This window comes from Papio anubis, chromosome 6 (assembly GCF_008728515.1).
Source record: "Papio anubis isolate 15944 chromosome 6, Panubis1.0, whole genome shotgun sequence".
Taxonomy (NCBI): Eukaryota; Metazoa; Chordata; class Mammalia; order Primates; family Cercopithecidae; genus Papio; species Papio anubis.
The window spans coordinates 48,167,163-48,185,960 of NC_044981.1; the positions used below are offsets into that span (position 1 = coordinate 48,167,163).

The 18,798-nt window shown below is 33.7% G+C and overlaps 1 protein-coding gene across 1 annotated transcript in view; it reads right to left on the minus strand.

The window, feature by feature from the left end:
* Positions 1-570: 570 nt before the first annotated feature.
* Positions 571-18,798, minus strand: part of CRISP1 (cysteine rich secretory protein 1) — a 37,693-nt gene continuing 19,465 nt past the window's right edge. The window contains exons 5-7 of the mRNA XM_021937360.2: positions 14,710-14,807; positions 12,259-12,347; positions 571-9,518 (exon numbers count right to left, since the gene is read on the minus strand). Coding sequence (XP_021793052.2) covers positions 9,391-9,518; positions 12,259-12,347; positions 14,710-14,807 — 315 coding nt within the window. The 3' untranslated portion in view covers positions 571-9,390. The remainder of the gene's footprint in view (positions 9,519-12,258; positions 12,348-14,709; positions 14,808-18,798) is intronic.

Sequence of the window (18,798 nt, forward strand, 5' to 3'; positions counted from 1 at the left end):
ATAAAAAAGAATGAGATTCAGTCATTTGCAAACACATGAATGGAACTAGAGATTATTATGTTAAGTGATATAACCCAGGCACAGAAAGACAAACATCACATGTTCTCACATTTGTGGGATCTAAGAATCATAATCGAACCCATGGACATAGAGAATAGAAGGATGGTTATCAGAGGCTGCATAGGGTAGTGGGGCATTGGGGAGGAGGTGGCGGTGGTTAATGAGTGCAAAAATATTTAGAAAGAATGAATAAGTGCTACTATTTGATAGCACAATAGAGTGACTACAGTCAATAATAACTGTACATTTTAAAATAATTTAAAAGACTGTAATTGGATTGTTTGTTACTCAAAGGATAAATGCTTGAGGAGATAGATACCCCATTCTCTATGATGTGATTATTTCACATTGCATGCCTGTATCAAAACATCTTGTGTACCCCATAAATATAGACACCTACTATGTATACACAAAACATAAAAATCAAATAAATAAATAAATGAAGAGAGAAAATAGTTTATATGGTAAATAATATTTGATAAATTGGCTTACTGACAGGGGAAAAATAGAAAAATAGATCCTCAGCTAACCTAAATTATTTTTAAAAATATTATAATACATGAAATACATTAGGAAAGAATTCAGGAACAAATAAAACCGCAGGTCCAGGAATTTCTGCGAGTACATACTCATGTAAAGGGGTTTATGGAAGAAAAGTTAAGACATTTTTCACAAATGGATGAAAACTACTAAAGGAGGTGAAAACCTGGGAGATGAGTATTAATATATAGTTAACAGCAAATGGATAACTTATGACCATATTTTTTAAAAAGTCAAATTACTTTATTTGTTCAAAACAATATGGTTTGTACATTAAACAGATGTTATTAGATATTGCTTGTTGAAAATATTACCATGGTTCAGATTATACTGGAGAAATCCTTTGTTGTTTCTTTGTGGCATCCTTTCATCTTGTAAGTTATCTTTTCCAATAGACTGTGTCCATATTTATATTAGTGGTACCATCAATAATTGCACTACCTTCAGTGTTTTAGAATTTTCTGAAGGCAATTGAAAAGCAGGAGATTGACTTGCCAATGATCACATACTGTAGGAGCTTCTTCTTCATATATTTGCAATTTTTATACAGTATCTATGCTGAGCTGTAACATTCCATTTAAGTAGTTTGCAAATGCGCTTAACAGAATAACAATTTTTTAAAGAAAATAACAAAGATTCATAATAAATAGAAATAGATAATACTAATAAAAGGATCCCTCAGACATTTAGCTCTTTATCATTCAGTTGAGAGCAACTTCTTGCCAGAAATTTTTCTGTCGAGAGAGTTTACACGTACCGTATGCCATAATGATTTGTCACTTTACAAATATGTTTCATGGTCCTGAACCACAGTGGAGAACTTCTTACTCAGATTTTAAAGCCCCACCAATTAGAAGAATTGCTTACTATATATATAGCAGGTCAGGAAACCTCTGTTTTCTTGCATCTGTAGGTAATTGACCCCCTACACAGCGAACTTAGGAAACATCTTCATTTATGCAAAAAAATGCAAGTTCACTTAGTGATAGGGTATTGGCCAAGTTAGAGGAGCCACGTTCTCTCAGATTCTCCTTCTTAAAACTGAGAAACTTGAGCATACACAACAAACAAGTACAGGAAGACTCTAGAAGTGAAACTAAGAAAGCAAACTGCATAAGGACCTTGGACTTGAGTATCATCATAAAAATGACTTCTCTGAGTTTCCTTTTTGCTTCCCATGTATACTAGACAGAGCACTGCAGAAGTCTCAACCCCAGAACTAGTAACAGGATCAGGCAAAAATTAAAACAAACAAACTAAAACAGAATAAGGAAAGCCTGCTCAACTCAGCCAAAGGATTAAGAAGGGTGAAATAATAAAGAAGGAAAAAGAAATTGGCAATAACTGTCTGACTCCAGACAGAAAATGAAAAAACTGTCCACAAAATGCTTGGAATAGCTTCAGTAGAACTCAGCACAAAGGCCATAACACCTTACAAACTTCTGAAAAATTAGAGCTACTGAAAAAATTTAATAGGCAGATTTAGTGACAGTAGATTTCTCATTTGAAACCACAAAGTTCAGAAGAGAGTGGCACACTTTACAAGTACTTGAAAAATAATGATTAACCCTGAATCCTATATCCAGTGAAGGTATACTTCAGGAATAAAGGGAACATAAAGGCATTCTCACATAAAGAAGGGTCAGATAATTGATTTGTAAGCCTACCCTTAAAGAATGGCTAAAGGATGTTTTCTAAAGAAAAATAAAAATAAATGATAAGAGAAGTTTTAAAAATTCAGCAAAGAAAGAACGTCAGAATGGATAAAAAAAAGGGTTAAATACAGGAGACTTGTCTCTTCATGATTTTCTTAAAATATTTGTTGGTTGAAGCAAAAATTGTTACACCACACATGGCGATGTTTAGTATATGTAAAGTTAGTACTTAGCATAAATATATTATTAAAGTGGGAGGGAAAAGTACCTAAATAAAAGTGAGGTTTCTACCCTTCACTCTAAGTGACAAAATATCAATACAAGTAGACTGTGATAATTTAAGTAGATATATATATATATTTTTATATGTAGAGTAACCACTAGAAGAAGCTATACAAAGTGGTATACTCAAAAACAGTATAAATTTAAGATGAAAATATTAAAAATGTTCAAATAACTCACAGGAAGGCAAGCAAAGAGAAACAGAGGAATAACAAACAGAGAAACAAATGAAAATAAATAATACAAGGCCAACTTAAGCCCAAATATACTAATAATTTTAAAAAGCACAAAGAAAGAAAATGGTGGAGAGAGTATCAAGAGGGATCATGACATAGTTCAGTAAACAATTGAATTCAAAGCTTGACCAAAGTGCGAATTCTGCTATGACAACATCATTTAATACATTATATTTAGATAGGTACGTGGATACATTTTCAGTGAAGTCATCACAAGACCATCGCGCAAGGAAAACTTCAATGGTATTTGAGTCTTCCTGGATACCTCTGCGAGGCATGATGATGTAGTGGGAATGGTATTAGACTCAGTCCAAAGGAGTGGTTAAAATGAGATAAGAACCCCATCGAAGCTCTCACATAGTTTCAGACACAAAGAGAGGTATCAGGGCTCCATACCAGGTCTGTTCTCTAAATTGAAACATGTCTCACTTAGAAGCTCATTCTCTATCATGGTTCTAACATTCTAATTATTATTTGACAGCTCTACGCAATGCTTAGTTTAACAAGTATTTAAAAATTCTGTTCATAAAATGGTTGGAATGGATGAGAAAGAAAAGAATTTCAAAACCTACATTTCATGTGTATACTTTCCACATTAGAGTCTTCTAATAACTTCCTTTATACTATTTTATGACATCTAAATTTTAGAAGGAGCTATTTTTGTGTAGGATCTCTCTATTACTTTCAAGCTATTTAATAACGAAGTCATGTAAAATTTTGGAGCCTTAGTGTTTACATACATAAAATTGTAATAATAAATCCCACCACAAAAGGCTATATGTAGTTGAAGTGATACTGTATAACTGACACAGTGTAGTAATAACATTCAGCATAATTCTAAACACCTGAATATAGTTACTATTTGAAAAAATGATTTGACATTTACAACCTCAAGTCAGAAACCTAAATGCAGTTGAGATTTGCAGAAGCAAAATAATTATCATGCCTCTTCAGAGGTAATTTAGCTTTATTTTAAGAACATACATGTTTGATATGTCTTTTACTAAATAATATTCTCAAGTTTTTGTAATATGATTCATTTATCTGCCTAAAGAAGCTCCAATATTCACAAAATTTTACCAACAAATGTGAAGTTTTTCATACACTAGAGATATCTACATAAATAATTCCTCGAAAGTGTTATAGGGTGTTGTACAGATTAAGTAAAAGACCGGACATGGTATTTATGGTCCTTTTGTGCCCAAATGTTCCCTTCCAAAAGGGTTGCTAAATGCAGTGTATATTGCTGTGAATGCCATAAATACCACCTTATGGTCTTGTTTTGGAAGTACTTTTCTGGAAGGATTTGCATTTAAGTGGTAGTGAATTCTGAACTTTACATTCCGTGAAGCCGGATAAAAACATTTCTATTCCATTTTTACATGAGGCCATTGGTTTCACAATATGAAATTTTCTATATTGCTTCATGATTTTTCTTCCCATAAAAACATGCAGTAACTACATGCTAATATACGTATAAGGAACATACCACATCCCTACTATGATACAATGGTTTGCCGTATATAATCCCAGAGCTATTCTGGTATCACCATTCCTTTAGCAGTGAGGGAATAGCAGTGCCCTTCCTTGTTAAGGAAAACATAGTGTTTACCATGATGTCCCAACTATGTGCTTTGAGCACATTTCGAAAGTCCACTATTACCTTGCATGGCAATTATCAGTCTGGACACTTTGAAAGATTTTATTTTTGTCTCCATACACATCTATACAGAATATAGTATATATTGTAGTATTCTTATAATGAAGAGTCAAGAACGTGCTATCTTTGTTTGAGGCATCATTTAGGCTTTCTTTTCAAGTTACCCAGTAATCTAAATCTATTTTTTGCCACCCTGCCCTCCACTGCTACCTGACAACCTAATCAGATTTTTATTCGGAATGTTGACCTTTTCTACCTTTGCTTCACAGATCATCTTGACTTTCATTCATACATGTAAACACACACACACACACACACACACACACACACACACACACACCCAGAGAGAGAGAGAGAGAGAGACAGAGAGAGAGAGATTCAGAGAGAGAGAGAAACACATACCTGTTTTGGGCTCCTGAGTCTGTGACACTCCGCCCCTGACAGTGACCTTGAAATATATCATGAGTTTTCATACTATGAGTAAGTGTGCTACTCTGTCCATAGACCCTGTTGATAAGCTATGGGCATGAGGGTGATGTTGAAGACCATTCTGAAAAATTACACCATTGTTTGCCACACGTTTTCTTGGAGATAGCCTATGAAGCTATTTAAGTCACTTAGCCAATATTCTTCTTATAAGCAAGCATGGTTTCTACTCCCTCTTCCAAGTGATGTGACACATGGTGGATACCCAGGGAACTTTCTTTTGTATCAATTTTCAGGAGAAAACAGCGGATTTTTGGGAAAATAAAACACACTGAAACTAAAAACAAATACCAGGTATTGGGCTTTGCTTGTAGCTACACTATTGGCCATATTTCTTTAGTGTTCAAATTTACTAATGTTTATGTCCTCATTTGAAACAGGCAAAGATTTGTGCTTCTTGATCACTGAATATGTTAATATTTTACAACACTAAGGGCTCATTGTTTAATATTTTGTTTTCACTTTCATTCCTCTACTTACTTAAAACGTGTGTCTAGAAAAGTTATCTGCATTTTTTCAAATTGTGTAATTTAATAAAATGAAATCAAAGGATTAGATATTTCAAATAACTCACAGCGGTATAAAGTGTTTCCAGTCATGATGTTAGAAATGTAAAAAATCAAAATGTTTGAGTGAAAGGAGGAATGAGAGCAACAGAGAAGTGGATGGGGGAGGGAAATACTAGATCATGTCATATGTATGTAGATTCTATAATTTTGACTTTTAGAAAACTGCATCTCTCATCACAAGAATATAAAAACTTTAATCGTTTTTCTAACCACCTGCCTAGTATTTCGTATCATGGATCATTCCTAATTTACTTAGCTTTTTATTTCTGCACCTAGGTGTATTTTTATAGCATTTGGTTTTCCTTAATTATAAATAATGCTTAAGTAAAAATCTTTTTATGGAGACATATTTTTGCATGTGAGCATTTCAGTATAATACATTCCTTCACGAGAAACTGACCAAAAAAAAGCATGTTTTTAAAATTCACTTGGTATCTTTAAATAGGGGTCTTTCTACAAACTTAGTTCCTACTAATAATGTATAGACATGGTTGCCTCTTCCACTTCTCTGATGGGTAGATTTTAGCATATAATTAATTTATTCTTAGCTGGACAGAAAGATAATCCTACCTATATTTGAAATACATTTTTGTATTATGAAAGAGATAACTTTTCTGTTTAATGGTATGTGTATTTCTGTATCTATTTAGTGGTTTTTCTCTCCTCTTTTTTTCTAATGTAACATTTTTCATTATTACTGATCTATAGATTCATTTTTTATATTTATGTAAACATACATAAGCCACACAAATCAACTGTGTATAGACCTTTTAAACTAAAAGATTTAAAAATTAATCTTAACCTTTCACTTGCTCATTTTTTAAAAAGTTTTCCAGTGAAATTACTGTCTTCAAATAAACACTTTCAAGATTTCATGTCATGATTTTGTTCAAATTTCCTGCCCTAGTATTTTAATACTGTTTTCCAAACGTTATCTTTCTCATATGTAAATATCTTTATCAAAACATACATCTTTTAATTTAATTTTAATTTTGATGATCTCTATCGAATAATTATTTTCTGAATGAATTTAGGATAAACTCTATAAGAGCTCTTCTTGCTATTTCCATTATGATTGTACGGTATTACTAAATAATGTAGTGAAATCAGATATTTCTGCTAAATTGAATGTTTTGTTTAATTAAAGGTAGTTTTATACTATAGATTTCTTGAAAATCCCTTTGTTGTATTAATAAATTACTCCATACTTGTTATGTTATTTGGGTTGGGGAAGAGATTGTTCATTTATTACCATAACACGTGTTCACTGCTGAGTTCACAAAAGGAAGAGTCCAGAGAGTGCCGTCAACTATGTCTGAAGGGCAGAGCTCAGGGACTGGAGTTTGAAGAGAATGAATACTAATGCCGGCTAATAGTCATCGAGCACACTTTAAGCACCAGATACCTTTCTAAGGATTTTACATATGAACTCATTCAATCCTTAAAACGAACTTATGAAGTAGGTTCTGTCTCTTACTATAACTTATGGATGAGGACAAAGAAAAATAATCTTTTTCAAAGTCACAGAGCAAGCACATGTTGTGCCCTGAATTCAAACCAGCTGGGTGACATCTCTGCTCATGCTCTTAATCTTTGTATTATACACCTAGACTTTTTTTTTTTTTTTTTTAATACTGTGAAAGTACAGACTGCCACTGGATATTGCTTCTGCTTCAAAATTATTTGTTATATTTATTCTATATTCAGTAACGTTTGGAAAGAGGTATAAGACTTTCTGTTTTTTAGAAAGCTGTTGCATAGTAAATAAGAATTCTTTCCACTGTCATCTAAAAATAGCTTTTTAAAATGATTTTCCAAACAATATGTGTGATTCTGAAAGCTTCTGAGATAATAGAAGAATGGTGTACATGAGGTCATCCCCCACCCCCAATCTTCTTCATTACGGGGTACGTTTCACATAGTCAATGTGCTCTGAGATATTTTGGGGGGAAATACTTTTCATATTTAACAAATATAATTTATTGCGAAGTAAGCCAGCATATTATTTAAACTTGGGTAATGTAGACAAAGTCAAAGTTTTGTTACTTGCATATTTGATTTTCCTAAGACATAGACTTACCCTTCCTCCTCCTTCCCCAACCCTTGAGAAATATTTGAATATGCTTACTCTTATGCAAAGTGGGAAGATATGTAGTTGGAATGCAAATTTTGAGAAGTATCATGTTAACTTCTAAAGAGAGCATATTGTAGTGTAAGAACACGGTAACACTGCCTATAGTAGACTGCAGGATTAGTTGGTTACCTAGCATGCAAAATTCAGAACTCAGGGCTCTAATTTGATCACTCTAAAATCTAATGCTACCTTGGTGAGGTAAGAGAAATCATAATACCTGATAATGAAAAAATAAGTAAAGATTTTCTACAGCACATGCATTTAATTTTCTTAGGTAAATTATTATTACTTTGATTTTTGTAATGTATTAAGTATTTCAGCTATAAAGTACCATCCTACTTACAGTGTCACAGGATAAGTTACTGTTCTCCTGATGCTAATATGTCCATGATTATGCTAATGACAATTACTCAAAAGATAGATACAATCAAGTGGGTAGATCTAACGAATGTAGTTTAAATAAAAAGTGAGAAAGGGTCTGAAGGATTTACATGGGAGAAATGCCCATGGATCTAGATGGAAAGACATGGGTCATGTCAAGAGGGCATCATTCTCAAATTGTCCTCTTTTCTTGGAGCCACACAGAATTTTTGTATCTGTGACAAGAACCTCTGTAAGATGCAGAATAGGTTTAAGGCATGGTTTTTTTACTTTTGGAAAGTGGGTGATGTCTTTTTTTTCTCCAAGTACTTTATTAAAATGAGTAAAGAAATATACAAGTAGGTAGAGCTACTTTTTATTAAAATGAGCAAAGAAATATACAAGTAGGGTATAACTTTGGTATAATGTTAAAATTTGACCAAATATTTCTAGCCTTCCCTTTTCTCATGTCAAGCCCTTCAATATTCCCTAATGCTTCAGTGCATTTTACGTTTGTTGGCCTTAACTGTGCTGTTCCATTGTGTTGAAATAATCATAACCTTTGCAATCCTGTTTACTCAGAAGATGTGTCATTCCACCCTTAAGGCTTTCCTGAATCTCCAAACAAAAGCTATTTATGCTCATCTGGCAATAATAATATGTGACCCGTATGTCTTTTGGGACTTATTTATTTCTCATATTATGCTATTTTTATATTTCTTTTATACTGCCTTTGAAATGAAATGAAACTGTATTCTTTCTGTATATATAAACATGCATCTTGCATGCAATCAGTACTGAATACATATTTTGTTAAATTAATGGCACACGAAGCTTTTTTTATTGTTTCTTGCTTCACAAATGTATATATAAATGTGACAATAAAACAATGAGACATTTAAACTACTTCCAATTAAGTGATATTTACCTTGCAAGATGAGACTGAACTCTGTTTGCTTTGTGGATTCCTTTAATTATTGATTTAAAGTAGAAGTAAAATTTTAAAAGTGAAGAATTATTACTGGATGTTAGTTGTGCAGGGAAGATAATCAGAGTGGCTGAAAATATGGGGAAAGCAGGGGTCGGAGTTCAACCACGTAAGACCTACTTTAGCCCAGGTTACTGTTGAGGCACTCAGTTATACCGTAAGTTGAATTATGCCAACTTAAGAACTATAAATTGCATGATTTAAATTTAAGGCAGGTGTTGGGCTTGGCCTTTTACTCCAGTAATAAGAAAATTGAAAACAGTGTTACTTCAGGATGTATCAGGACAGGAGTTAAAATCTCTAGCATGATTAAAATCAAATAAAATTTAGCAGAAGCTACTGAACTATAGCAAAAGACATGATCCAACAGACATCTCCTCCTCATCATCACAGCACAGAACTGATGAAAATAACAAAGACCTATTTTATCTCAGTGTCACACAGACAAGTGGCTTTACAGAACATGCGAGGTGTCGAGTGGTTGCATCCAAGAAAACGGACTTCTAAGCTACAGTCGGTGTATTCATCATAGTAGATACAGGGGTTAGCTGAAAGAAAATAGTATGGTTTTACAACACAACCTTTTAAAAATCACATTTGCTGAGGAAAGAGACCATCTTATTAAAGACACAAAGAAATTTTTATTAACAATAGCTAACTCAATTTGATTAGCATAAGCTAACTTATGCTAATCCGAATGCAAAACAGGTGATAAGATCATGTTTGAAAGAAAAAGGTAAAATTTTTGTCTTTATATAAAACAGGTTTTTTATCACAATTTTTAAAATCCAATATAAACAGATTGGAGAGGAATTATTTTTTAAATTACATTGTCATTTTGAAAGTATTAACTATGCCATTGCAATATAAAATAGTCACACTATTTTGTCTAATTATCTACTGCTGCATTGTTTATTGGTTAAAGGTTTGCTTTGGATTATTAAAAGTGATGTATAGCCAATGGAAAATGGAATTAAAAACCACATATAGGATGGCACCCACCCACCCAGAGGTTATCTCGATTAACATTCTAGTGATTTTTCTCACCTTGCTCTATCCCATGGATGTGCACACACCTATATTCTGGTACATACAGAGGCAGAAATGCACACAAAATTCTCCAATCACAATGAAGATACCCAACATTTTAAATTTGTGGCAATAGCATCAAAAAGTTTACTAAAATAGTTTTTAACCTGAATTCTCTATCACAAATAACAAATGGATCTATTTGTCTCTCTATAAAGGCAAGAATAACAAGAATTTAATTCCCTCTCTCTTTTAAGATTTTCTGACCTTATCATGCAGTCCTGAATTTGAATCTTGATAATTTGGTGGTCAATTTAAATTTTTCCATTATATTTCTTCTCTTTCAATTATAAAGTTCGATCATTGCATGAAATTTATAACAATCTTATAAATTTTAAATTTACATTTATGTCTTACTGTTTATTATTTTAGTCAATATCTTTCTACGCTGTATACATTTTCCCTTCCTAAATTATTAAACTGATTCACCTTTCAGGAACTTGGAGAATAACTACAGTAGATTTATCAAGGTGCAACAAGGAGATGAAATGTGGATGTTATATTACTCCTGAGCAATTGTATATTTGATGGTGTATCTCTGCTTCTTTTTCCTATAATCAGCAATTTGCCAAAGTCATTACTCCTTTTTGAAAAAAATCAATTACCTATCATTATCCTACTTTATTCTCTTATGTAGTATTCTGGTGAAATATGATTATCAATGGATTTGTTTTCTTTAGAGGTAACATTTTTTTCTTTGAATCTGTAAAATTATCAATGGATTTTTTTTCTTTAGAGGTAACATATTTTTTCTTTGAATCTATAAAGTGTTGTAATATATTGTTTTCTTTTATCTGTTGTTATTAATTTATATACTTTCCTAATATTATAAGTAAGAATTATTATTTTTATACATTTCATTCGAATTGCATTAAATGATTTATATCTGCATATCTAGGTCTTACATTTTTAGCACTGTTTGTGCCCAATATATTCAATTCTTAAGTTCATATATTTCTTTAATAGCTCTCACTTCCTCAAACACTTGCAGGTAAAGAAAGGGCTTATGATATACATCGTCTATGTAATAGAATCAATCTTCTTGAGTAACATTTCTCTTTCCTACTCTTCTTTTACTTCTATTAAATTATTATACCACTACAGACATTGTTTTTCTCACCTAGATTCTAAAAATCTACTAAACTGCCATCCTTTCTCCCCCTAAGGCATAGAAAATTGGTTGATTTTTATTTATTTATTTATTTTTTTGATGGGGAGGAAACTCTCTCCAACTACATTTTTTTTCCAGAAACGGGGTATAAAAAGTGAAGTGGATACAGAGAAAGAGAGAGGGAGACAGACAGAGAAGTAAATAAATTAAGAGTAAAAGAGAAGAGAAATGAGAGAAAGGTAAAAGGAGGAAGAAGAATCCATTTTCTTTCTTACTTTAAAAGCAAATAGAGTAACCTGATTAGGTGAAGAAAAATAAGTGACCTTTCAAGTTGGAGGTCACAGGATATTTTTCTTAGGTTTATTTTTTCCTCCACAGACTTATTACTAATATAATTTATCTTAATCAATATTATTCCTAGGAATTAAGAAATTATGGTTGCAGGTAGGCTTTAAAAAGTGAAATTTGGCTATCTAAGTAAATAAACAGAAATGGCACCCATTTGGCTACAACTTCACCTTAGGTAAGATTTTTCAAGAAATTGAAAAAAAAAAGAGGCTGTAAGGAATGTAAGAAATAATATGAGCATCAGCTAACTTTTCAGGTGGTTCACAGGAACAAAAGAAGAATAAGGATCACTCAGTAAAAATTTCATGCTATAATAAGTGGTCAGGCAACCTGAGTAGTCATGGAGTGGCAAGCAATTGGAGAACATCGGTAAACTGAAAGCAATGAGCCTAAATTATGGGCTGCAATAAGAGGGCCCAAGAACTTTTTAGAGAGCAGAGAAAAATCTACACTTACCTCAATATTTTATCTAGGTTGACCTTAAGTATTTTAATCTATAGGGTGGGAACTCGAGTTGTCAGACCTAGACTTTGTGATTTCCTTTGCCATAGGTTAAATCAACAGTCTTCAGTCACTCTGGCAATTGGGGAGGGGTAAGCAGAAATAATTTGTGTATTTTCTTTGGTATGGATGAGATGAAAGCTGTTCAAAAGTGCAATGATTTTTAATGCTTAATTTAAAGATGTATCATTCCCAGACCAATGGGTTAACTGTAAACAAACATAATGTAGAAAACTTACTGCAAAGTTTATCTTCACAGTTATTTGGGCAGGCTTCACATGGGACACCCTTCTTATAAGGTTCATGCTTTGTTTCAGGATCATTTCCCCTTGAATAAAAAAAAGTGATTTCATAAAACTCATCTTTGAAAAATGCATATAAAATCTTACTCACAGTGTACAGCCAACTTTAAAAACAAATTGTGCAAATATTCTTGTAAAGAAGAGTGATAATTTTTAAAATGGGTATAAGATTTCCAGTCTTATAGCTATAATTTTTTTTTTTTTTGCACATAGAACCAATAAATGTGAGTGACATGAAAATATTTTTCAGGCAATGTGCACATCTCGTTGGACAGTCAAGTCCTAACAGTACTTGGGAACTTTGGGTACCCTCAAGTACAAGCAAGAGCACTCATAAGCAAGAGGGCTTTAGAGCCAATTACAACAGAACACTATTCTTCATTAATACCTATAAGGACTTGGTAAACCATCATTTAAAAGGGCATGATTCTTACCAATGTTAAGAAGAAAGTCTCAAGTGAGGCAAGTTAGAGAGGTTCTAACTCCATCTTGCACTATGTTATAAGAAATTTTTTACATGTTAATGTCTTTTGTTGAAACAGATGGTATATATAAAAGATGAAAGTACATCAGCATGGATAAAACTAAAGTGTTGGGGTGTGGGAAAGAAAGTAGATAAGAAGTTCTAGTTCTGGACTAACTTGAAACTTTTGAAAAGACAGGCAGGGCTCAATGACTTATCTCTGTAATCCCAGCACTTTGGGAGGGCAAGGTGGAAGGATTACTTGAGCCCAAAAGTTCGAGATAAGCCGGGGCAAAAAAAAAAAAAAAAAAAAAATTAGTCAGGCCTGGTGGCGCATGCCTGTAGTTTCAGGTACTTGGAAGACTGAGGTGGGAGGATAGCTGGAGCCCAGAAGGTCAATGCTGCACTGAGCTATATTGACACCTCTGTACTCCAACCTGGGTGACAGAACAAGGCCCTATCTCAAAAGGAAAAACAAAAAAGAAAAGACAATTCTTACCTGTGTATGTCTAAAAACATACATAGTGTCTAAAAACATAGATAATATCTGTTTCTAAAGTAATACAACTTAAAAAAGTAAATGTTCTGGTTTTAAAAAACCTTTTTAAATCTGGTATTCGTTTATCTGAGCTGCTAAAATTTCACTTTGAAAAGAAGATTATTACTAAATTCAGTAAGAGATTTAGTCAGAGACTTGGACTAATCTTCAACCAAGAAAATTCCCCTATCATAGCTCTCCATGTTTTATACTTTTCTTTTTCGGAGCAGTTGAAGTTCACTGCAGACCACCAACCCTTGAAAATACGTATTGCAAACTATGTGTTGTAGGAGCAAAGAGATTTTATTGTCTTCAGCACAATTTATATATAACTCAGATAGAGTTATTATATGATGATATTACACTCTGAATCAATAGTGATAGTGGAGGCATCACTGCAAATGTGAAGTACGGCAGTGTATTTTCAAATCAGTCATGTTCAGTGATTCATATTGAACATCTAGTATTGTGCTACATACATGGGAGACAGTGGTTGAGCACAATGCATTGAGCTAACATTATGGAGGAAAGGCTTATGTGTTAATCTGAGAAATACATGTAGCTGAAGGAGATGCATAATGGCGTCACTGACTTTTATCAGCAGAAGTGATATTGAACTGGCATTTGTAGTCAAATATCAGGCAGTTCTATTCAACTCTGAACAATCTTCTCTTTTCTGATAACCATCACTGGAGCCACACAGATGGGCCCTGCAGTCATCTTTGTCTTACTTGATCTTGTGTCATAATCACAGTTCATAGGAGAAGAAGGTGCAGCAGACCCTTACTGAAACAATCGGATTAAGTTTTCTAGGAATTGCGACTAGTATCTGTGATAGAAACTATAACATGTGAATTTCATTTTTAAAGAGAAGACATACATCAACTTTTTGACTAGATAGCTAAGTACAGAGAAAGATACTTGGCTCTTTCCATTTGTTTCCTTGTTAAGACACCACTGCATGCCTGTCCTTTTGGTCTAACAATACTCTTGTTTCGTTGAAGTAAATGCCCTCATTTCTTTGCTTAACCAAATCTGTTTCTCTTATATAATAATTACCTGAAGAATCAATGACACATAGGAAGACTGCTGGTAAATTGCTATGAAAATATATTGGAGTTTTTTTTTTAAATAAGAGAAAATACAGTCAAAGGAATAAAATAATATGTAACTAAATATGTGTTTTCACATAAATAGGAAGTAGCCAAGACTCAAACTACAGATTGTATAACCATTCATCTTTGAAGGACGCCTTGGTTATTTCCAGCTCTTGTCTATTATGAATACAGTTGCTATAAACATTTGTGCACACACAAAAAACAAAGTTCAAAAAACTAGATTAGGTTACCTTAGGGGGTTATATATTTTAAAAACTAATAATACATACTCATGACAATAGTGACAAACGTAGAAATATCGAGGTGATCCTTTGTGGCGGCATGGTGTAATGGCACAGCCAATCAGGTAAGATGTGGCCCAAACAATCTGCAATGATAAAGAGTTGTTTTACTGCAGATTAGATATTTTACTAAATGACTATAATATCAATATAGTCATCCATGATTAAAAGTTAACATGTTGCTTTTAGGTTTACTTTGGGTATGGCTTAACAAGAAGTCATAGAAACAAAAGGACTCCTACATGTCTAGATACCATACATGCATGTACACACACATAGCTGCACACAATGCAAACCAGGTGGAGAAAATCAACTGACAGGGGAGGGTGACTTGATGGTTGGCATTGTCTCTATTTATTGTCAGTTTTTCTTTCTGAAAATAAGTAGGACTTCTAGATGTAATTTCTAATTTTAAAGAATCCCAATGTTCATTTTCTCTGAGATAGGAGAGATGGGTAGAGAGAAGGTAAAGGTACATAAGGTAGTGTTGATCATTTTGTTATGAACAGGCTGATGTTCAAAGGAGACTTGAGTGTTGCCTTTCTGGACATGGGCTGTACATGGCTGTGCATAGGACTAATTTCTCTGATCGTATCCAGTGTACTCACGGCTGATCAAAACTCTGTGTCGACTCTCCATGACTCATTCTTATTGGAACGAAACATGAGAGGCTGTCTTCAATGCTGGCTCATTCTCCCCTTCTCATCAAACTTATGTGGATGAGATAACTTATCAGTTTACATAATGAAGGCTGCTTGGTGATTATATAAAAATCAAAGCTTGGAAGAAACTTTTCTTATCGGTCAGTGAACAGGCATACTGTAGAGTACTGAGTTTGTTTTTGAGGAATAGTGAGCCAGGTTTAAATTCCATCATTTACTTCTTGGGTAGGTTGTACTTAGAAGTTTGTTTTATGCCTCTGAGTTTCATTTTCTCAGCTGTAAAATGGGATACAACAATGTTGTCCTCTACACCATCAGTGAAAGGTAGGATTAAACATTCAAATATTTAAGAATATTTAAGTGGTTCAAAAGGAGATGTTTTCAGTAAGTGCGATTGTTCCCACTTGCCACTGCCCCACATGAGCCTGGGTAGCTTTCTTACAGTCCTAGAGACTTTCCTCACATTTCTGTTCATGTTCTTGATTACAGAACATGTCTGCTATGACTCTTTTAGATAAAATATTGTTTTCTCTTTACAAAGAGAGTCATGCATGAGTGCCAATCTCTCCACACCATATGGCTTTTAATTTTCTGCTGCTAACCTAGGCTTTTACTAAAACTATTGCTCTACCTGGGCATAAAAATTTTTATAATGTAGATTCTTTGTTTGCAGGTTCTTGCTAACATTTTCTACCAATCAGTATTTTCCATAAGAGACCCTGTTGAATTCAGACTCTAATGGAGCACATAACCTGAAACATGATTTTAATAAAAATGCAGCTGAACATCTATTTTGCTATGTTCCCTTTATATGTTAATTGGTAATAAGATTATTGAACTTAATTTATTCATTTATTCCTTTAACTCATAGCAAAGAAAAATTGAAAATGAAACTTTTTTCATTAGGTCTTCAGACACAAATGACTTTAGAAAAAGAGCTTTTATTTTACAAAATTTTTCATGAACATACTAATGTATTTATACAAGGTTACAGAAAATGTCGGAAAATGTCTGGAAAAGACTTGTGGTATATTCCCCCACTGGGCCTGCTGTCATGGGCTTACTCACCTTCACATTAACATTCTTGTTGTTCAGTTGATTCTGCTTGGAACCCTATATTCTGCTCCTTGCCCTTCCCTGCCCTCAGCTGCTTCTGATTTTTAGAACATTAGGTGAAATGAAGTTCCCATCTCTCCAGTGCATACGAAAGATTAAGAGCTGTGTAAAGACCACTGGACTAGGATTCAGATCTGGGTTCTAGTCCTCACTCCTCCATTTGCTAGCCATGAAAAAAATCCATAACTGGTGGAATGTAAAATGTTTCTATATTCTACTGTATTAAATTTTAAGCAAATGAAAGCAAATTTCTTTGATTTCATTGTCTTCATTCCTTGGCAACAGGAAATGAGAGAAATCATTTTGATAAAACGTGTTCTATTTTGAAAGTGACAATGATTCACTTTGAAGGAGACAAATCAAGATTATCTGAAGGTGATGGAATTCAGTTAATATACCACAATGATGAGATAATGCTTTTGCGATAAAATTAGTGTGTTAGTTGACTTATATAGGAAATAGAAGATTTGAATCAAGGCCACAAATTTGTTAGATTTTTAGCTTTCTAGATGTTCATTGTATTTTTATCCTCTAATCCTTTGATAAGGTAAATTATATGATTAAGTAGTTTAATGTTAAGATACTCCCAGATTCCTGCCACATACCCTTTGTATCTAAGTGTATCAATCTTAAAAGAAAATGCTATTTACTAGTGTTTTATTTAGGATTTCTGCATTAATTTCTGTGATTATGCTTCTTTTTAAATATGCTTTATCTTCATTGACTTTTAACATCAAATTTAAGTAGGCTTTATTTCAAGTGGATTTTATTTTATGAAACTTACCAAGGGGTACATGTGAGAATATAGTGAAAGGAAGCAATCTTTAAGCCAGAAGGAGAATCCTCTCAAGAAACTAACCATGCTGGCACTCTGATCTTGGACTTTCAGGCTTTGTGAATTCAAGAAAATAAATTTCTGTTGTTTAAGTCATTCAGCAATGTGATGTTTTGTTACGGTAGGCTGAGAACACTAAAACAGATTTTGGTATCAAGAACTGAGATGCTGCTTCAACAAATACCTAAAAATGTGGAAGCAGCCTTGGAATTGGGTAATGGGTAGAGACTGGAAGTTTTAAGTGCATGCTATAAAAAGTGTAGATTGCTTGGAAGGGACTGGTGATAGAAATAAGAGCATTCAAGTATATTTTGTTGTGGTCTCAGATATAAATAAGGGACATGTTCTTGGAAATTGGAAGAAAGGTAATCTTTATTATAAAGTAGCAAACAAAATGGCTGCTGCCTTGTCTTCTAGTGTTTGTGGAAGGCAAAAGTTGTGAACAACAAACGTGGAAATTTAGCTGAGGAGATTTCAGAGCAAAGGGTTGAAGGAGTGGTTTGGTTTCTCCTCACCACTTACAGTAAACTACAAGAGGAGAGAAAGAAATTGAAGAAATATTTATGCAAGGACAAACCAGAACTTGAAGATTTACACGATCATTAGCCCATCTATATTACAGAAAATGAGAAAGTATTTTCCAAAGAGAACCCTAATGTCACTGAACAACCATTAGATAAAGATACCATGGATATGATTTATGGATTCAATCATACATCTCAGCAGAAATAGACGTGTGATTATACAGTGGAGGTACTGCCAGTTTGAACTAAAGTGGACAGAGAAAACAGACCCAAGTGATGGAAGGCTGTCAGACTTCTTAGACTCTTCAGAAAGACATGATGGAGATATTTCATTGTAAACATGCATTATCCTTCAAGAAAAGGGAAGAATGACTCCCCAAATGTTTCAGAGATCATGATGGCTGCCATTCCCATTACAGGTCCAGGGTGCAAGGCTGCTTCCTGCTTAGCTTCGAAGAGTATTGTCCCTTCAGATGATCTCTGAAAGCAGCCATGTTAGCAGGGCCTCTTCGGAGAGTCATTTGATGAGGCTGCCTCACTGAGCTAAAGGGAAAAGGCTGCCCACAGAGCCATAGGTGATGCTGCCTCCAAGTTGGCCAAGAGTGCAGAGCATCAAACCAAAGAGAATTATTCTCAAGCCTTACTATCACATGAAATTTCTTTTGCAAGGTTTTGGATTTGCCTGGGACCCATTACTGCTTCCTTTTCTATTTCTTTTTTGAAATGAGAATATCTATCTTATGCCTGTGTGTCTATTGTACTATGGAAGCATATAACTTTTCTTGTTTCATGGGTTCACTGCTGGCGAGAAATGTTACCTCTTGCTGAATCACACCTTGAATCTCATGCATTTAGATAATATTCAGATAATATTTAGATGAGACTTTGGGCCTTAGACTTTAGAGTTGATGCTGGAATAAATTAAAAATTTGAGGGCTCT